The sequence below is a fragment of the Elgaria multicarinata genome, chromosome 1, assembly GCF_023053635.1.
Source record: "Elgaria multicarinata webbii isolate HBS135686 ecotype San Diego chromosome 1, rElgMul1.1.pri, whole genome shotgun sequence".
NCBI classification, from domain to species: domain Eukaryota; kingdom Metazoa; phylum Chordata; class Lepidosauria; order Squamata; family Anguidae; genus Elgaria; species Elgaria multicarinata.
In genome coordinates this window covers 180,909,596-180,931,626 of record NC_086171.1, presented here as the reverse complement: position 1 = coordinate 180,931,626, position 22,031 = coordinate 180,909,596, and the positions used below count along the sequence as shown (strand labels likewise).

The window sequence follows — 22,031 nt, the reverse complement described above, 5'->3', positions numbered from 1 at the left end:
TTGCAGCCTCCTGAGGCACTTTTCAACTCAGTTTGAAATAATTGGGGTTTGTTCTTTTGCAGAATACTGAGAGTCACGAGAATGAGCAAGAGGTGGTAGACAGACAGCCTTCAGCATGAACTAGCCATCTACCTGTACTTCAGTTCTGCTGCGTTTTGCACACTCATATAAGGAAATGAAGTAATGAGGTGAGAACGAAATGAGATGCCTAGGTATGGAGAAAGATCAGCACCATCCGATGCACACAGCCTTCCTTGGAGGCGGAGAGACACAGACTGACTGGAAAATAGGCCATGGCCGACTTAGCCAGGTGTGAGGGTGGGAAGCTCAGCAGTTGAACTGGCTCACATTCAATTTTGATAGAACCATTTTTAGCATGTCCAGTCCTCTGGGGACTCTACTCAGTAGAGGCCAGTTTTTGTGGTGGTACTGTTTTTCCAGGTTGGGTGGAGAAAGATGATAAAAACACTCCATTACAAAACTGTGGATTGCACACAGTCCATCTCTCATGATGTGCCCAGTCTCATACCTTCCACCAACTGCCAAGGTAAAGTCCAGTTGCTGTGAGCATTGAGACACATTGGCCATTTCAGCTTGATTGGCAAAGGGGACGCTACAGGCCTGAAGCACGGGGCTGTTATCTGCTAATGACAAAATGTCCCAAGTCCCATTAATTTCATACTGAGAAATATCCAACACAGTTATTTACAGAGTAAGACAAACTTTTAAGAATATACAAATAATTAAAAGGCATTTGTAAAAATAAAAAAAAATCACAATCCAAAAAGTAGAAGATCCTTTAAAAAAAGAAGAAGTTCCCAATGAAAATGCTAAAAACCATCCCCAAAGGAAGTATTTACAACATCAGGAGTTAGCAGGTGTGTTTAACCCCGCTCCCTGCCCACCCCCTTTTACAAATTCATGCAAGGAATAGAAAGGGGCTGCCCCAGAAAAGCTGTCCAGCCCCGAGCTGGTCAGCTGCCAATGTCTGCTTTGCATTCCGTTCTTCAGGTGAGAACAAGCTCTACCCGCCTCAGTATGTGGAAGAAGACAGCAAGAGCTCAGCAGACGGTATCTCTGTCTCCCTGGCACGGTAAGGCGCTTGGTGGCGGCAATGCCTCAGTTGTGAGCGGTAACAGAATCACTCACACAGTTGGGGATAGACTGAGAAGAAGGCCACAGATGTGATATTTGCATGAATCTTGCTGGCCTGCCAGAAGGAAACAGCTGAGCTACCTAGGAACAGGATGTAGCAGTTCACTGGGATTAAAGCAAAAGAGGCTGGGCTGAACCATCTCGTGAGCCCACTGTATGCTGAATCCCAATACTGGGAGTCCCACTCTACCTGAGGGCATGGGGTTAGGATGTGCTTGCTGCAGCTCCTGCCTGACACCTTGTCCTTTTATCCCCTTGCCTCTTATTAGCTGTACATTATTCTGGTTTTCACATTCAGCACTTAAGAACCTGTTCTTATGTCACTTTAAATGAGCTTGCCTGCAACGTCCGAAGGGGGATGCAGAAGGCACATGTGCTCCTGCAAGTAATGCAATGAAAATAACACAGGAACTGGCTCTTGAAGAATCCTGGCTGGCCCTTCTTCCTTTCCCTGTGCTCAAGGCAGTGTAAACACTTCTCCATTGTGCAGCTGTTTATATGATATCCAGTGCAAGTGATACTGATTTTTACCTTGAGACATCACAAACTATTTGGCAGTGTCACTTTCCAATTTTTATTTTTATTATTATTTTGCTGCTCCTCCAGTCTTTTCTACCACCTCTATATTTAGGGATTGGACTGGTTGCCTCCCTTGAGAATGAACTCATTCCCTGCTAAACCAAGCAAGCGTATCTCCAGACTGTCGTACAAGGACAGTGCTGGCTACCTTGCACCTGCAATCCCATAATCCAAAGGGTATTTTTATCTTGGCTAATCTTCTACCTGGCTCACCTGCTTCCCTACCTCCAAATTTAGAGAATGTCAGTATTTAAAGAAACTCCTTTAAAAGGAGATCAAGGATCTAAAGTTACACTGATTTCCCCACCCTTTGGCCTGTGCTCTACATAGCCTGCTATTGCATGAAAATAGAAAGAATAATGGAGATGTTTTTGCTTAGTGATCACTAGGCTTCAGTCTAGCTGCATTGGCTAATGCAATTTGAAGGTACACAATGACAATGGGGTGGGTGAAGGGGAGAGAGAGAATAAAATTAAGTGATTGCCTGAAGGAACTATCCAAACTTCTACTTTGTAAAACTGACAAGAACCATACAGAGGATCCACGAAACCTACTCCAATAATAAAAGTATGTTAGGCAGGGGTGACCTAAGTTGGTTTTGCTTTTTGTGTTTTTAATTGAAGTCAAACTTCAGCTGCCATCTTATGCTTGGAAGTAAGCATCACTGAATTCAATTGGGCTTATTTCCACACGAAGGATGAAACTGCAGGTCCTCCTGAATCATCTTCCCTGTTAGAAATGGCAACACAGATCTTTGATTACAAATAGGAACATAATGGACATGCATGTCAGAACAAGGGAGACTGCAATAGGAGCAAATGCCTGTCACTCAACAAAAGAACAATAACCAAAACAGCACACTCAGACATCTCTAATGGAGTCCCAGAGGCATCATTCATCCCTTAATAACCACCTTGGCTTCTTGGTCTTTTCCAGCAAATATTTGTGTAAAGAAATCACAGAGCTGACAACTGCAGAAGTTTCAAGGGAAGGACTGGCCCGATTATTTTTGTGTTTCTCCTTAGTAGGCTGCAAAGTCCAAGCATCAGAAATGTCCCTAGTGAGTGGGGGGCGGGGGGAGAACCAGGATGCACACTGACCCCCCTCCTTTCCAGCTCTTATGAAGGCTGCTCTAGGGCACAAGATCAGATAGACACCTGCTGACCCAACTCACCCAATTCTTAGTGGTTGGGTATTGGTTTTAATATTATGACAAGAGCTGAAATAAACATTCTAAGCCAAGTCCAGATTTGACTGACATTATGAATTAAATGGTGCAAATTTGACTGACCTTATGAATAAAATGGTACAAAAATGTATATTTTGCAATCAATTTCTATGCCTTAGTAGAGTAAAGATATGCTTGAAAGTTTGTGGACAATGAAGTGGGTAACTCTGGTGAAATCTGAGGAGGTAGAAGATGAGCTGAGCAGAATCTCCAAGCAAAAGGGAAAGGATTACTTTAAATTCTTTTTTGCCCCTCTCCATGACTAGGAGTAGCAGAATAAATTAGGCAAAATTAGCAAATATATTTAGCATAATTTTTGTATTGCAAAATTCAGCTTAGTTTGCTGGAGAATTTAGGCTGGTTTTTTTAAATTCTATGGTCTCTAGTTGTAAACATGTCACAATAGATAATTTTATAATAGATAATAGAATGCCACATATATTTATACTGCTGCAATAGTCATTATTTAGATAATTAATTGAACTTTATCTCATATTAGTGAGAAGTACAAATTAAAATTACAAACTGCATGATACAAATTCATCAGTGTATTAAAAAAACCGCCAAAATTCACACAGGTTCCAGACGGGGGATATTCAAAGAAACTTGTTTAAGAACATACGAAGAGCCATGCTGGATCAGATCAAGGGTCCATCTAGTCCAGCATTCTGTTCACAGAGTGGCCAACCATGTTCACACAGTTTGCAACAACTCATCTGAGAAGCTCCATAATGATTTGAGATTTCCAAAGTCTCTCTGACCTGAGTGATGGAGGAGGCTAGGACAATTTTAATCGTCTCTGTAGTCCATGATAGTGACCAGTTATCTTGTAGTAGCAACACCATCTGACCTTGATATCGATCAGTCAGATTCTATTGCACCTTTACTCGGGAACATTCTTCCCTGACCCTCTGTAAGGACTGTTGTGCATTTTTATATAAAACAGATGGTACAGCCCCTCCCTGAGACTATACCTCTTTAGAATGCAGGTGGGATCATGTGGCATGTTTAAACTCTGTCACATCAAATGTTTCCTGACTTTGGAAAGCTGACACATCAGGGAAAGTGTTCTAACTAATCTTCTGCCTGATAGGCAAGTGTTTTATATGCATGGAGTTTTGAGTTGATTTTTCTTTTCTTTTTTACAAAGAGAAACCTGATCCTCAAGCTGCATTCTCAAGTGATGTAATCCCAGGAGGACTGTCCCTCTCTAGAAGGGTACTTCCTAAGAAGCTAGTGCTTGGTCCGAGTTGTGCTCTACACAGTGATGAGGCACTGCCGTTTGATGCTGGTGGTGTACATCACTGAAGTCTCTAGGTTACTTCAGGATGCTCTAACTACTGTGAGGCAGCACTGTCCTACACATGCAGACCACTGCCCTGCAGAAGTGTCACTTAGGAGGCACTGCAATATCAATGAGCCTGTGCTACAGAAACAGGGGGAGCACCTGACATCCCCCCCCCAATCCCTCCTCCCCCAAGGAGGAAAGGTCAGTGCACAGTGAGGTCCTCTGCTGGGGCTCTGAAAGTTGATTATGTGAGCAGATAATCCCAGACACACAAGGGGAGCCAAAAGGACAGCAAGCCAAGAGATGCCTTTGTCCTAAGAGAGGGTCAATGCATGGGAACTACCAAGCATTGAACTGTTGAGTAACTGGAGTCCTTGCTGCAACAAACAGGGAATATGACACAGGAGAAGCCCTGCCCTGAGATGTGAAGTTGCCACACACACCTCCCAGGTCGCTGGAATGTTCTGCACCCCACTCAGTACTGGAAAGGTGCTACCTCCTCTACCTTTCCACTGTCTCCCAGGGTTTTCATTTTAATGGATCTGTGCTTGTTTGCCACTGCACTGAGTCCTTTCTCCCTTAAAACAATCATTCTTACAGAATCCTGTTGGTCACAGATGTGCTGAGATTTCCTGTAAAAAAAAAAAAAAAGGCAGCACCTATTCTCCTTAGGAATAGCTGCAGCCATCCATTGCATGGGGCAGGGAAAAGTGGGAACGGGGCTGGAGACATGGCAGGATAGCTTTCCCTTTCTGTGACGGCCCTATGCTCAACTACACCCTGGCCAGCCAAGCACAGAAGCAGAGGCCGATACAACAAAGCAACCATTGTTCAGAGCTATCGAGATGACATCAGCGGCCTAAAGAGGAAAGCCCAACTCTACTTCTGCCTCTTAGTAATCATGGGAAGCTTGATGCAAGTGGACAGGAAGGCAACCCAGGCCGTGTGGCACCATGGTTGCCTCCTGCACCAAACCTGCAGAAGTGGTGGCTCAAATGGGGCCCTTGTTTGAGGAAGAAATGGTTCACTGCTGGCATCACTTCTGTATGACCATACTCTGTGCCAGGACTTAACTGCAGTGCAGGCTGGGAGCACAGCCCAGTAATGGCACCACAGGTTGGACACACCCGAAAAGAACTGCCCACAGGGACATGGTCGCAGACCAGTCTGTTTCCAGCCTAGTTCTACTCAAAAGCCCAGAGCACTGATGTTATGGTGGCATTTCCTTAGCAAAGATTTGACAACACCCTCTCCCACCTCCCAATCCTCCCTCTCTGTACACCTCAGCAAGTGCCTCAGTCAGGGACAATCCTTCAGCACAGCTGTTCTTCGGAGTTCTTAAGGCTTTGAAACCAGCTCTCTGGTGCTCCCTCCCCCTCAGACACAGCCAAGCAGCTCCACTGATACTTCACAACACTCCCTGATGCCTCTCACTGTGACACATCTTTCACAAAGGAGAGACACACACACACGCACACACACACACACACACACGATGCCATGAAAACAGCACCGACTGCTTCAATAGACTCTGGCAGTGTCCAGCTCTTGTAGATCACATTCCTACTGAGGGAGGCGGGGAAGGGACTGAAAGGCTTCCAGTGACAAGAAACCATGCCCCTAGTAAGACTCCCACTCTGTCCCCTGGCTATAGAGCACCGCTTCGGAGTTGCAGGTTTCCTTGCTGAGCTAAGACAGACAGGCAGTGCTGTACGTCACTGCTCTGAGTATCCAAGAGCAGAGCCCCTCGCCTGTGGCTGGCTCAGAGGTCGCCAGTCCGACAGATGGCCATGGGACTGGCGGTTGGTTCCAGGGCAGAGATGCTCTTCCATCAGCACACCAGCAAGTGCAGCCCCCTCACTCACTCGGGGGCGCTGCTTTCTCTTCCACCCGGCTGCCTTCAGCGGGGTGCAACTTGCACTTGGAAGGGGAGTGGCGGACAGCTGAGCGTGATGGCCGAGCAAAACAGGAGGTCAGCGACTGGGAGCTGCAATCACAGGCAACGTCCTGCAAAGAGAAAAGGGTGGCAGGCTGAAAAAAGGTGGACATGGAAGAACACCACTGACTGAGACCTGGGAACAAGCATGGATCTTGTTCAAATGTCCCTTCACCAACAAACTTCCAAATGGCCTTAAGGCTTACTGCTATGCCCTCATTCCTATACTTTTCTTCTCCAAATCTGCAATATGGAGATAGCAATAGCCTTACCTCACAGAGCACTCTTCAAATCCTTAAAAGGTTGTCACACAGAGGAAGGCCAGGATCTCTTCTTGATCCTCCCAGAGTGCAGGACATTGGAATAATGGGCTCAAGTTCCAAGAAGCCAGATTCCAGCTAGACCTCAGGAAAAACTTCCTGACTGTTAGAGCAGTACGACAATGGAACCAATACCTAGGGAGGTTGTGGGCTCTCCCACACTGGAGACATTCAAGAGGCAGCTGGACAACCCTCTGTCAGGTATGCTTTGGGGTGGATTCGTTGGACTTGATGGCCTTATAGGCCCCTTCCAACTCTACTATTCTATGATTCTATGTATTTAAGTATGTATTATCGTATTTATATCCCACCTTCTTTCTTCCAAGGAACCCAAGGTAGCGTACATAATCCTCCTCCTCTCCATTTTATCCTCACATCAACAACCCTGTGAGGTGGGTTGGGCTGAGAGTCTGTGACTGGCCCAAAGTCAGCCAGTTGGTTTCCATGGCCATGTGGGGACTAGAACCCGGATCTCTCAACTCCCAGTCTGACACTTTAGCCACTACACCACACTGGCTCTCAGATGCTGTGGAGCAGTGAAGCAGAACCAGTCAAAACTCTAAGCAGCTTGGATAGATCCTTTAGAGTTCTGACTGAAACCTGGTGCAGATTCACCGTCCCACTGACATCGGAGCCACCAACATCCACTGCTGTGGAGATAATGCAGTTGAACCACTCTGATTGGCTGAAATGTACTGTATCAAAGCTAACAGCAGCTACTGTCAAGACCCCTGCCTTGCATGCAGCTTGATAACCAGCCTGCCTTATTTCATGCAGTCAGTGCCCTGTGCTCCTCTTTGAGAAGATTTGTATAATCTGCCCGCAACCTCATTGCTAGAACAGAAAGTGCAAGAAGGCAGGATGGGCAGCTGTTGAAGCCAACATCACCTATTCTATAAGTAAACCCCGATTTGGGAATAGGAAGTTACCGAGCCTGTACAATGTGTATTATTAACTCCCATGGCTCAACATTTAATGTTTACTGTTTAAACTTTTGTAAACCGCCCAGAGAGCTTCGGCTATGGGGTGGTATATAAATGTAACAAATAAAATAAATAAATAAATGCAGTCATAACAGATCTCTTTCCATGGGTCTTCACGTCAGTTCATTTATTTATTTATTGCATTTATATACCATCCCATAGCCGATGCTCTCTGGGTGATTTTTTATGTCCAGCCCCATTTGGACATCTCTCTTTAAAAGCTGACAGCGGCCACACCAAAAAATGTTGGAAGGCTGTCAACGGTGTGTCCGTGTGGGTGGGTGTTGCCTCTGGCTGCCAAATATTCATTAAATGGAAGATGCCTTTTCAGAGGCAGGTTAGGAACTGAGCAGCTTCTGCTTCTAAGGTTCATATGTTATGTCTTAAAACAGAGGGGGTCAAACCTCAGGCTTGCAAGCTAAGTGCAGCCTGCCTGGGCTTTCAATTCAGCCCTCCAGGGTAGCTCAAATGGCCATGCCCCCTTCCCCTGCCCCACCCCACCCCTGCCCCATTCTAAAAGGTTGAAATGTCTCCCCTAAGGCTTCACTATTAGTAGTAATAGCTTTTGCTAAAAGATAACCAGTATTTTGACATTTCTGGGCCCATCCCTTTGCCACTGTATGAGGTGAAGTTGGCAGATCTCTTATAGTTTTAACTGTTGTGATGAAGAGGGAATCTCACCAGCTGCTGCATGCAAACAAATGACACCTGCTGAAATTCCCTTTTCTATACAACTGTTAAAGATACAGGAGCCCAGTCCTCCTTTCCAGATGGCCACCCTAGCCTTGGCCCCACCTACCACTGCAATGTGGTCCCCCACGACCTTTTCCGAAATTGAATTCAGCCCTCAGGCTGAAAGAAGTTCCAAATCCCTGCCTTAAACAGACATTACCTCATTGGCAATAGTAGCAGAGATGGTGTCCAGCTCCTTTAAGGCTCTGTCCTTGCCACCTTGGCTTGGGATGGACAGCTTTGGTTCCTCACTGCAACTGGGCTTCAAGGGCTTTTTGTCAAGGATCTTGGCAGTGTTTTCAGACTGCTGGAGCACAGCTGAGGAGGAAAGTTCTGGCTTCTTGCTGGCGTTGTCACCCCCTACTGGGTCTTTCTTCTCGGGAACCAACGTGGGGCTCTGAGTTCTGCCACACACATTCCGGAAAAACTCTTGCACGATCCCATACTTGGGTGCTTCCGGCTTGGCTTTGCTTTCTGGACACCCTGGCTTCCAGATGGACTCTGTGCTCCCAGAATGCTCCACCACATTGAACAAGCTGGACAAGCCATCGTTAATGTTGCTGAGAACTGGACTGTCTCTGGTCGTGGTGGAACGAGCCCAGGCTGACCCGTTTTGCTTACCCTGATGGAGGTTCCACAGGCTTCGGTCCTTGGAGTTGTCCAGCTTAGAAGATGATCTTCTTTGGAGTTTGGGAGATCCATACTTGGGGGAGCAACAGGGCCGTTCAATTCTGGAGTGGACCTTGTCCAAAGATGTCGAGATCTGCTTGCTGCGCACAGACATAAGGGAGGAGCTTCGTGGAGACCAGCTCTTGCTGCTGTGGATGCTGCCCCTGGGCATGTCTGTCTGCAAACCAATGCTGACAGTCTGGATAGTCTGGGTACCAACACTGGCCAGTCCCACTGTCTGGCTAGACGTGCTCTTAATCTTCCTCTCCAGGGAGCTGGAGCGGATAGCTTGCCGGACACAGTTGGTGATCTCCTTCATGTCATCACTCATGTTGCCGGAGATTTCAAGGTCATGCAGGGAAGGTGGAAACCTGGGGACGGGGGCCACAGCTTTCTCGCTAACCGTACCACCATCGAGCAGCTCTCGGTGCTGCTTGGAGAAGTTGCACAGCCACCGGCTGTACATGCTTTCTGAGCTGTCCGACTCCTCCTTGGGCTTGGCCATTGTGAACAGGAACCCAGGCTCCACCATGATCTTCCCCTCTCTGTTGTGGACTAGGGGTGGCTCCAGCCTGCGTACCACAGGTGGGCTATAGTATATGCGGATCCCCGTCTTGTCTGGGGCTGTGTAGCTCCTCTGCATATGTTTCTGGGTCTGATCCTGCACAGAGAACCTGCTTGTCTGGGTGAAATCACACGCAGAGATGTCAAGCTTTCTGGGGGTCGGGCTCTCAGGTATAGGCTGCTCACTATTCCCATGGGCACAGTTCTTGGGCCCTGCAGAGTCCTTTAAAGGGTCCTGTAACACCTGTGTAGCTGGAGACCCCTTTTGGCTGCGGGCATTGTCTGTGATCACAGGACTGGTTTTGCCAGGAAGGTAAGGAGAGCAGTCAAGCAAGCTTTCAAATTCAGACATTGAGGAAACGGATTTTGTCCTGGAAGGGCAAGAGAAGGGAGTGAGTACATGTATTAGGGAAAGTGGCTTATTTCCACCTTCTGGCTCTGTCTTTCCTAAGAAGTTTTTTCCCCTGGGTTAGCTATAACTACTTTTCTGCCCACCAAGATGGGCCCATTTCCCTGTCATTTTTTAATCCATCTCTAAAGATGCCTGGAGAAGCAAGGAAAATATGACGCAAGACTCTGTTAATGACTGAATGGACAGAGGATAGATATATGTATGGAATTTGCAGACCTGCTTCAGTTGCCTTTCAAGTTTAGTATACAGAACTTACATTTCAATGTTCTGACATTACAACGTTTCCCATCATGTCCCTCTCCATTGTCCCAAAAAAAATTACGAGTAGGAAAAGTAATGTTGGGAACTTGACCCTGAGATCCACAGTGGATGCATGTGTGTATAAGGCTGTGCATCCCCCATAACAGAAGAGAGAGTAACTGCAATGCAGGGGTGGGGAACCTCAGGCCCAGGGGCCAAATCAGGCCTTCCTGGGGTTCCAATCCAGCCTTCTGGGATTCCCCAGAGAGCCGTGCATCCTTTTCCTGGCCCTGATTGGTGGTTTCCCAATATAGGTGCCATTTTCTCCCATTCTAAAATGCCTCTCCTAAGGCTAAGTTACTGACAGTAAGTGCTTCAAGCTACAATACGCTGGTATTTCTGTCTTTGGCCTCATCTTTTTTGCCTTTAGCTCTGCCCACCAGTCATATGTTGGCCCTGAGAGTGTCTCCAAAATGGAATTTGGCACTCTGGCTGAAAGAGGTTCAACATTCCTAATGTAGCGACTGCACAGCATGCTTAACTGCGATGTGAGAAATCTAATGTTAATGACTGAGTGTATGGAACTGGATTAACTAATATGGAGTACAAAGGCATAAGATTTTGCATGGGGTACCTCAGACTCTCATCACCTCTGATAGCTATGCCTCCATTATTGAGTACTTTTCTTGTGACAAAACTGCTATGAAACCCTAGAGAAGAGCAGATGCTCCCTGCTCTGTACAATGCAATCAGGGAAACAAGTCCATTTGCACTAAGAAACCCCTCTACGAATTAATGGGGTCCTCTTTTGCTCTGGCTCAGCTAGGGTTATTCATTGCACTTTACAGAGTTTCCCTAAATATTCAGCTCCATGGGACACAAATAGAGACTAGGGGCAAAACTAAACAGCACACTAGTGCTTAGAACACAATAGAATGATCAAGATAACATGTTTTGTGCTTTCAGCAAGGAAGCGGGATGAAAATATTAGTCTCCCCAGCATCACCAGTCCAAGAAACATGGGAAGCCCACTCTACCTCCTTGTTTGTCTTTGTGTGGTTTTGCTTCCAGATGTGGCTTTTATTGTGTAGCTGCCCTGTCTCATTCATGAAATGTTACTGTGTGGGGTGTGCGTGTGTGCATCCAGATGACCTCTTCCATCTGTAACCCACCTGTGTTTTCCCACTGCTTCTCTCATCCTTTTCTCACCACAAAAAAATCCACTAAGTAGGGAAAGGTGGAATAGCTAGGAGGCCTCTATCTGGAAGTACCCTAAAGAGGGTCAAATAGCAACATGATCATATGGACTATGGACATTCACACTCATGGAAGATAAGAGTTTTGGGGGCTGGTGGGAATGATCCACCATTCCACATTTTCCAGCCAGTTGCAAAGCTGAGTAGGGCAAATTCTCCATGGTGTCAGATAAGCCCATCTAAAACCTCTTGTATGCACAGAAGAAGCCAATGTTGCTGCATTCCATGGCCAGCGTGTGCTTCTCTCCTTTGCAGGTGGGGGGAAAGGAGCAAGCTGGCTATTTCAAGGAGCCGAAAGGAGCAAAGCATAGAAAGCTGATCTGTGGAGCTTTGCAATAAGCTCAGCACACATCTCACCTTTTCAAGTTACTTCCTTTGATGTCCACTTCGGAAACAGTTTCTTTGTCAGTGATTTTCTCATTAAGAGTCTGAAAGAATATCAAAGATGCCTTTATCAACAGCTGTGCCTCACGACATTAGGACAGGGCTAGAGGAACTCAGATGAAGAGGTAGCGGTATCAGCTCCCCATATAACCTAAGACCTCACTTTGTACTTCAGTGGCAAAAAGACTTGACTGGTGATAAGCACATGATGTCCCAATTCCATTCCTGCCTCTGACCAAAATTGGGATACTTTTAACTCAGGCCATTTCTGGCCAGCTTACCTCTTTCCAGCTACTGCCATGCTTTTCCATTTCAGAGTTCTTCAAAGCCCATTGGTCAGCGCCCTTCTGCAGCTGAAAGAGAGTGGACAAAAGGAAGCAATTCACAGGCTTGACCTGCCCGTAAGAGCCTATTTGTCCTCAGAGCGTCATTGGCGTGGACAGTAACCTTATGTATTTCATTACAGTGAGGATATCGCAAGGCTGATTGCCTGCAGAAACCTCCCACTGACATGGAAATACTAGGGGAATATTGGTTGGCCCCTGCAAGACCCACATCTGGCAGATATACTGTTCTAAAAATCAATCTCTAATACAAAAACTGGAGCTTCGGGGCAGATATCTAGCTTAGGATCCATTCTGAGAGGGTCAGGCTGGGGACATGTCAATGGAACATTAACTGGTGGCCAAGAAATAAGCTCAGCATGCCACTGGGAGGCAGATGGATCTACCCGACCATCAATGATCATGGAAAACCTACAGATGATGCAGTTGCTGTAAAGGAGCATCTCGTTTTTATTTTGATGTATCAGATTCAGCCTATTGGGGTACAGGGGTACAGAACATCCCCTGCCTCTATGAGGTTTGGGGCTGGAGGTTCCTTCTTTTGGGAGATTGTGAATCTTCATAAAAAACAGATTCTTGGGTTTCAAGGGATTGCAGTGCACCCCCATGCAATTTTGCATGGGAAAACCCATTCATAGGTTCAGGGGACTGTCTGTTACCAGACGGAAGGCGGTGCTTGTCTTCGTCTGCAGCATGTGCCTTGCTCTGCAATTTGCTCTGCAAACTACAGTGGTCCTTTTCTGCTCAGACTCTTTGTTTGGGGCAGTGTCAATGCCTATGTTTAATTAGCAGGGTTTACTTAAACTGTCTCATGCATTGAAATAACATGTGAATGGAGTTGCAGGATTGTGCAACGTAGCCGTCTCTTCTAGATGTGACTTTGGTGGCTGTGTGAAGGAGCCCAAACTGCAAACAGCTGCATACACATAGATCTCCTCCGAATGGTGGGAACCCAACTGGCCCAGTATCTCTCCTTGCATGGGAGAGCTTTATGTGTATATGTAAGTGCATAAGGCCCCTTCCAGTGGCTTCCAAAAGTGCAAGGCACATGACCAGGCACATGACCAGAACACATGTTGCTGGGGAGGGGGATGTGAGGCAGGGTCACGTGTACCTCCCTAGTGTGTGCAGCAGAGGCTGGTGGCTCCGATGTCAGTGGGGCAGTGAATCTGCTCCAAGTTTCAGTCAGAACCAGTCAGATCTCTAAAGGAGTTATCTAAGGTGCTCCTTTAGAGTTCTAACTGATTCTGATTGAAACCTGGAACAGATTTATCGCCCCACTGACATCGGAGACACCAGCCTCTACTTATTGTGTGTACTATGTGTATCAACACATGCATGTTTTAATTGGAACAGGGAGGTCTAGGGGATAGGCATGCCTCCTTCCACATTATCATCATCATCATCACTATTATTATTACAATAGTATTATTACTACTATTGTTGTTCTTGTTGCTGTCATCTTTATTACCCAAGGGGGATATGGTGGCATACATGGTTCTCCTCCTCACCATGACCTTGCAAAGTAGATTTGCCTGGGAGATACTGAGTGCCCAAAGTCATCCAGTGAACGTCACGGCGACGCAAGGATCTAAACCCAGGACTCTCCAGTCCAAGTCCAATGTGCCATCAGCTCCAGCTCCCTGGGCCTGTACACAGGCTTACGCTCACGTGGGGACAATGAGAGCTGGGAGCCCGTATTACGTCTGGCGAAAGCATGCCAATATTTACAGAGAGCTGAGCAAGGAGGGGGAGTTGTGTCTAAGACGCAAGATGCCCCCTCAGTTCGCACCTGGTTAATTTTGTTCTGCAGCTCCCTCACTTGCTGCTCTGCCTGCTGCTGCTCGTCCTTGAAACGTCCCAGGAGCTCCAGTTTCTCCTGGTCCCAGTTCTTCTCACTGATCTGCAGCTGCTTGGTCAGGTCCATGACAGCGCTGTAGGACTCAGCCAGGAGGTGCTGGTGCTCTTCCCGCTCCCTCTTCAGAGCCGTTTTCCAGTCAGAGAGAGCTCGCTCCGCCAGGCCTTTCCCAGCCTTGGATTCCAGCTGTGAGGAGCAAGAGAGCCACTGTCTCAGAGAACCCCGTTAAACCAAAGGCACCAGCTTACTTTTGGATAGGGCAGAACCTCCTGGGTTCAGAGCTGGCGATGGGAAATAGCCCACCGCCTTTTGAGGGTGGGGTAGGGTGAGGTCACTGCAAGAAGGTGAGCAGACTCATTTCATGCCCTAAGGCAGACTTCCCCCAAGCTAGTGCCTTCCAGATGTTTTGGACTTCAACTCCCATCAACCAATGGCCAGGAATGCTGGGAACTATTAGTCCAAAACATCTGGAGGGCATCAGGTTGGGGAGGGCTGCCCTAAAGGAATGGTGCCAAACTCAAGCAGCATTCTGCAAAGGAAGCAGAAGCACTTGCTCCCCTATAAGAATCCCCTTGTATTAAGATCCTTCTCAGAGGCCTTGCTTCATGTCCCCATGAAGTACAGTGGGAAGGCCTTTTTTGTGGTGGCACCAAAGTCGTAGAGCTCGCTTCTTAAGGGGAATTTGTATTTTGGCTTTTGGATACCAGACCAAAACCGGCCTTTTCGACTGCTTTGATTACCATTTTCCTTGTTTCTGCTGCCTAACGCACATTGCTATTGCAAATCAGTTTTTACTTGGGGGTTTAAAAAATTGGCATGTTTTTAATACGTTTTATTAAAGTTATTAATAATAATAACTTCATTTAGTTGAAAAGTGGATTATAAATACTGTAATCAATGTATAAATGAAGTAATAAAAATCTCCCTGCAGTATCAGTCTTCAAAAGCATGTGGTGATTCTTCTCATGTGTTGGCAGGGGTGGGGGAAGAGGGAACTGCATGAACCAGCTGCACTGGTTACCTGGGTGTTTCCAAGCTTGATTTAAAGTGCTGGTTTTGGCCTTTAAAGACTTAAATGGCTTGGGACCAACTTCTGCCTTCACCCATATTAACCTGCCTGCAATTGAAGATCAGCAAGTGAGGCCTTCTCATTTGCCCACCTGTGAGGGCAGCTAGGTGGGCGACTACATAAGACAGGGCCTTTTCCACAGCGGCCCCACACCTCAGAAATAAGTAGCCATTGGAGGTCCACAGGGCCCCATCATGGTAGACTTTGAGAAAGGGCCTGAAACTTATTACTTCAGCTTTCCCTGAGTATGTTTTATCAGACTGGGTTCTAACAGCAACTATATGTGGTAGGTTTTGTTTTTATGCTAGTTCTTGTTTAGGATGTTTGCTGCTGTTTCTGTTTTTACTGTTTTTATTACTGTATCGGTTTTTATTATGTGAGTTTTATTATTGTGCTGGTTTTATTGGTTTTGTTACCATATCGATTTCTATTATGTGAGTTTTGTTGTTGTACACCACTTTGGGAGGGCTCCTGCCCTGAAAGACAGCCAATAAATGTTATAAATCAATAATAAATAAATAAGGGCAGACCCAATTTAAACCCAGACAGGCAGATAAATTGAGACTCCATGTCTTCACAGTGTGGATTTACTGATTAGGAGCTGGGGAGGTAGAAAATTTCAAACTCTTTCTTCAAAGCAGCAATACAAAGAGGCAGATAAGTCAAGAGTCAAAATAAGACAAGTCCAAATAAATAAAACCTTGGTTATGCTGCCCCCATTTTACGTGTGGAGAAATCAGACTTGGGCAAACAGCTATTTAATCAGCCTGAAAATCAAGTGGACTGCTGAGCGGTCTTTTTTTTTTTTTTTAGTGTTTGACTTGAATGCTAAATCAACCCAATTACTCTTTGCCACTTCCACTCCCCCACCCATGTTGCCAATTCCTGATCCTTCCCCAGGAACAAAAATGCTTCCCTTGGGGAAGGGGGAGAGGCAGCAGAGGGTTGGAGAGCAGAGCAGGCAACTCCGTGCATCCCAGGAGTAGCTGCATGGGTTACCATTTGCGGCTAGCAATCCCCAGCTGCAGCATTTGACGGCTCCACGCAGCCATGGAACATGTGATGGGGAAGTCCCGTGACCTCCGGTTGCAGCTTTGACAGCTCTGCATGTCTTTTCCCAGGATACACAGAGTTGTCAACTCCAGCCCAAGTTCAGCCCCATGAACTCCGGCTGCAATGACTGTGGAGGAGTGAGAGCACTAATTTGAGTTTGGGCAAGCTCAAAAGGGCACTGTACCACCCTCAAATTGGGCTGCTCTAATTCAGAGCCAGTGTGGTGTAGTGGCTAAAGTGTTGGACTGGGAGTCAGAAGATCTGGGTTCTAGTCCCCACTCGGCCATGGAAACCCATTGGGCGACTTTGGGCCAGTCACATACTCTCAGCCCAGCCTACCTCAAAGGGTTATTGTTGTGAGGATAAAATGGACAGGAGGAGGATTACATACGCTGCCATGGGTTCCTTAGAGGAAAAAGGCAGGACATAAATGCAATAAATACAAATACATAATTGCATTTTTGAGCAGTGCTGCTTTGAATAATTGCCTACATCTAGCAGGAAACAATGCTAAGTGAAGGTCCTAGAAGAAAGTCTTTTAGTTGTTGCCTATCACCAGTCTGTTTGAAGGAGTTCAAACCAGCACTTTTTCAAAAGGAGACATTTAAAGACTTGGTTTTCTTGGAAACGGCCCAGCATGAAGCAGATGCTGCAACTAGCTGTCTGGGAACAGTAAGATAATGGACAAGGTTCTCATAACATAAAGAAATGTCTCCAGTAACAGATGAAGATCAAGGTTCTGTTAGGGCTCTAGCTTCCATAATATACTAATCGCAAGCTGGCCCAAACGAGACAGAAGTTATGAAATCTCCCTTTTGAACATGATAAGATTATTGCCCGCATTGCAAGGGCAGAAGAACTAGTTCAAAGGGTAGTGAGCCCTTCCTCTCCTTATTAAATACAGTTAATGTTAGGCGAGGAGATTTTTTAAAATTTGCTTGATGCTTTTACCACAAAAGTCAAGAATACCTCTAAGGCAGGAGTGCGGATGTTATATCAGCCCAAGGACTGAATTCAATTTCGGAGAAGTTCTTGTGGGCCACATTTCAGTGGTGGGTGGAACTAAACATAACGCACACCCCAAATACCAGCATATTATATCTTAACCTCTTAGTGCCAGTAACTAAGCCTAAGGAGATGAATTTCAACCTTTAATAATGGGGGAAATTGCACAAAAGCTGAGAGATCACCAAACAATCAGTGGTTGGGGGGAAAGGGGTGGGGCCAGTGGAATGCGGCGGGGCCATCTGGGGGAATACCAGTGGCTGGATTGGGACTCCAGGAGTTCCCCACTCTTCCTCCATTCTGACCTGACTGGCCAGTAGATCTCTGGAAGACTCACCACTGAAAACCATTTCAATACATTATCTTCACTTTTTATCTGTAAGTACAGGGATAATTTTATCTGTATGTACAGAGAGCCAGTGTAGTGGCTAAAGTGTTGGACTGGGACTCGGGAGATCCAGGTCCCCACACGGCCATGGAAACCCACTGGGTTACTTTGGGCCAGTCACAGACTCTCAGCCCAACCCACCTCACCAGGTTGCTGTTGTGAGGATAAAGTGGAGAGGAGGAGGATTATATACGCCACCATGGGTTCCTTGGAGGAAAAAAGGCGGGATATAAATGCAAATAATAATAATAATAATAATAATAATAATGATGATCACAATCCTTCAATTACACCACCTCCCTAAAAAGTTGCAAAGAGCATTCTTGCTTCTGAAGTATGTCAAATATGGCAGTAAATATTCATGGCGGTAAATATCTCACAGGTGAAAAACAGAAGGAAAGAACATGGAATCTGAAATCATTTGGGTTATCATCAGTGCAGCAGCCAAACAACAACAACAACAGAGTAACTCATAAGCAATCCTGAAAAGAAACATGGCAGCAAAACCTGCTGACATTGGTTGGACATTGCTAGTGCAAGAGCATTTAGCTTGTGACTCCAAACAGATGCAGCTGTCTCTAAGAGCCCAAGCTCCCCATCAAACTGCCATTTCAAAAGAGTGAGGTGTTATCACCTGTAAGAGACTGAACGGCAAGTCGGGACCAGGGACGTCCAAAGCAGGTGCTGGCCCCAAACACAGCCTACGCTGAAACTTGAGGACTGGTGGGCTCAGCAGTGTAATCAATTCCCTTTTGTGTGGGCAGGACTCCAAAATCAGGATGCTCATTAAATGAGCTCGTGTACTCAGCTTATAAAGAGGAGAACTGAGGTATGGTCACTCAAAGATTAGAAAAGCTACAACTGACCTTCCCTGCCTATGATGGATTGAAGGTGAGGCTGCAGCCTGTCAAAACTTCTTAAGAATGTCTAAGAAGAGACTAACTACATTCTGATGCCAAAGAACCTGTTGCATAATTGGGGAGCTTAGCATAAAGGGCAAGGAGAATCCTTGTGGTTAATACTCAGAGTATTGCCCTCCCATTGCTCTGTGTATGTGAATCTGGACAAGTGTGGTAGAGTTAACAGCAGGCTGTCGGCAGTGAAGAACCATCCAGAGTCCCTTCTTCCTGGATGCCTGTGCAACCACACTGGGGAGAGGCTGGGTGTTCGAGGAGGGAGGCGAGTTAAACACAGGCCTCAGTAAGAAAGAGGCCACAGCACCACTGCCCCTCAGTGAGCTATTTCTGGAAGCCCCAATTCCCAGGCCCACTGGCACCTGACAGCTCAGACAGCTGAAGAGGAAATGATTATTCTAATCAGATAATAATTGGACATGTTTGCTGCATTTATGCATAACAGCAGTTCAGTGCAGATGCCATTCTGGGTGAGCAAACAGATAATAGGCATCTGGGGGAATCCAGGAAAGATCCAATAATGGCATCTCCAGAGCAAAGTACCAGCAAGTGGGTTATTACTTGAAACTTCATTAGAATAACCTTAATGTATCTTCATGAAGCCATTGAAAAGACACTGCAATCAAACAGAAGTAGCATCGGTTTACAAGGACTCAGCCATGACTTGCCACTTCTGTTTCTAAGTAATCTGAGAGATTATTATGATGGCAAGGAGCTACTAATTTGCAATTCTGTTCCTTATCCTCCCTTTCCCATACAGTGGCAGGCGGAGGGTGGAAGGAAACCCACATTAGGATCAAGAAAATTTCCAAGCTTCACAAATTCATAGAGCCCTCTTGCAGTGATGATCTAAGTAAGGTGCTACCATGCCTGCTAAGGACTCATCCAGACAGCAGCTTCTACATTCCCGGGCACATTTTTGCCTGGGAAATTGTCATACTTATCATGGTGAGTCTGCTGCACACACTGCACAGTCCAAGCCCCTGTTTACAGTGCATACCATTAAATGCCAGTGCAGGATGAAACAGTCCACACAACTAAAATGCAGAAGATCAGAAATAAACATAACATTCTTAATGCTCTACATTAGGGGCATTGGAATATGACCTAGTTCAGTGGTCTTCAACCGTTGGGTCATGACCCAAAATTGGGTTGCAAGATGAGTCCAGATGGGTTGCAGCAAAGCTGTTGCCACCATGTTTGGCAATTGTGAAAGTGGGTCCCATGTTGCAGGTTGGGAGCCGGAGTTGAGTCTCAGGTCTGGACCAGTTGAAGACCACTGCCCTAGTTAACGATTGTAATAGGTTCAATATCCGACTTCACACTACGTGCATCAATTGCTTGAGTACACTGATTTTGTTCCTGTTAACTGCAGCTTACATGCGAACCGATAGCCCATTAGCAACCTTGGCCATCTGTGTGGACAGCCAAAAATGCTAGCTGAGGGGAGCTGGGCAGTGTATCCCATAGGCTTGCAAATATTACCTCCCCAACAACCCATCCCTGAAACCATTCCATTGTATAGCACGTGCATGCTACCCTTAAAGAACAGGAATCTTCTAGGTGAGTCTAGCCTGCATTTACCATACATAGACTGCTTGTGGAGAAAGTGGGTCAGATTAGGCTGGGGGAGGGGACTTGGGAGTCTGCTGCTTGCTTTCCCCCACACCACCCCCTAAGTCCCTCTGTCTATTTTCTGCTGCATCTGCAAGTCCCCAATTGTTATATTTCTTTGCCCAGTATGACATGTAGATAAGTTATGAAAAATCTTGGATATATCTAAATATCGGTTCATGCAAGCAACAAGCTCATTTGGGTGGTGCAATGTCCAAGAAGCCTGCTAAGGAAAAACTCCCTAGCACCAATCAATGAGAGGGGCAAGCTGGGGAGAAGGAAAGCCCTGCTCATGGAAGTTGCTGCTGCTGTGTCACCTGAGAGTAAGCTACGCGGATAGTTAGGCATGCATCAGAGCCGATTCTTAACAAATGGACTGGAGCACAGTCAGACTCAGCTTGGCAACTGCGTCTTGTGACTGCTACATTACTGAAAATGTTGTGTATTTATTTAATTTATCTCACCCTTTCTCACAAAGAACCCATGGCAGCTAACAACCTACAGTATATATTTTGTAAAATATGGTCCAAAAATGAGCACGTTTCAGTCGAAGAAGATCTGAGGGACTGGGCAGGAACCCTCCTACATATGCGCAGTATGACAGGGGGCGGGGTTGGTTTTCCTGCCAACATTCTCAGCTATGGAAACTTCCCAAAACAAAGCTCCACACAGGCACTAAGCCTGTGTGTGTGATGCACAGAGACCACGAAGAGGAAACCATTGAAACCAAGATTCCAACATCACAAACATTTAATAAAGCACAATAAAACCATAGACATGATCGATCAAAACACAAACAGAGCACTTACCTATGCCCCAAAAGACTATACCCCTAGATGCCAATGGCACGGGAGTATGAGATGAGTGACAATAAAACAAATAAACAAATCTATTATTCAAAAATATATATTATTTTTTAAAAAGAGATTTGGCTATTGACAACAAATGCCCATCAGGACTGAGGGTTGTGGTTTGCTCTCCACCATGAATGAGCCTCATGTTCATTTAATAATGTAAAACAAATACGCCCACTGTCCTCTGTTGGAAGATATGCATCACGCCCCTACTATCTTGTTCTGCTCAGAGCAAGTTCAACATCACTCAACCTGCAAACCACAAGATGGCCAGAAAAAATTTCTCTGGAAATTTCTCTTGAACAGAGCAGTCAACATTGATCCACATAACCCTGAACAAGGACAAAGTGTCTATTAATTGCCTCCTAACAAACCTATTTCCCTAGAGACTTTGGGTGTGATGCATATAATGCTGCATATCTTCCCTTCATTTGAGCCAAACAGGGGCGTGGGGGGGGGGGGGACAATCAATAAAATGCATGAATAGGACCAGCTTCAATTGCTACTATTAAGATGCTGATGATGCCAGTAATCCAGGCTAAAATAGCAACAGCTCAAGTGCTGCACCCAAATGCTTCATGTGGTGCTGAACACTTGGCTGGCTATAAGGGGAGTATTTATAGGCAAGAGGAATCAATGATGGAAGGCAAGGTGGGGTCAAGCGGGTGCTGTTCTCTTTGGGAAAGGCCACTGAGCAGATACCATTTGAGATTACTAAGACAATGGAATGGTCTTTGCACATTTAGCAAGACAGAAACTCAATACTGGGCTGAGGCAGCACTAGGAAATCTTGTGGGATCGATCACCTTGATGAAAGGTTCGAGTGTGCTCTAAAAGGAAACTAAAAGTGGGACTGGTTGGATCCGGGTGCTGAAGACAATAAGAAAAAAAGGCTCTACCTCACTCTGAGCTATTGATATCTTTGGGAAACCCTAGAACAAGGATATTCCAAGTGCTTCCCAGCTCCTGAAGCAAGGCAGATGTAGACGCCGCTGGTTATGGAATTCTCTCTTCAGGGACACATAACTGATGCCTACTATTTTAACCTTTAGGTACTAGGTTACACCATGTCCTGCTTGTTCATCCCTGGCCTATGGCTGGTTGGCCACTGTGTGAACAGAGTGCTGGACTAGATGGACCCTCGGTCTGATCCAGCATCAGGGCACTTCTTATGTTCTTACACAGT

The 22,031-nt window shown here is 46.1% G+C and overlaps 1 protein-coding gene across 2 annotated transcripts in view; it reads right to left on the bottom strand.

Annotated features, from left to right (window-relative positions):
- Positions 1 to 1,744: 1,744 nt before the first annotated feature.
- Positions 1,745 to 22,031, bottom strand: part of MTCL2 (microtubule crosslinking factor 2) — an 87,958-nt gene continuing 67,671 nt past the window's right edge. For both annotated transcript variants that reach the window (XM_063144911.1, XM_063144901.1), the window contains exons 11-15: positions 13,883 to 14,134; positions 12,028 to 12,099; positions 11,720 to 11,790; positions 8,382 to 9,825; positions 1,745 to 6,257 (exon numbers count right to left, since the gene is read on the bottom strand). In XM_063144911.1, the coding sequence (XP_063000981.1) occupies positions 6,108 to 6,257; positions 8,382 to 9,825; positions 11,720 to 11,790; positions 12,028 to 12,099; positions 13,883 to 14,134 (1,989 nt within the window). In that variant the 3' untranslated portion in view covers positions 1,745 to 6,107. The remainder of the gene's footprint in view (positions 6,258 to 8,381; positions 9,826 to 11,719; positions 11,791 to 12,027; positions 12,100 to 13,882; positions 14,135 to 22,031) is intronic.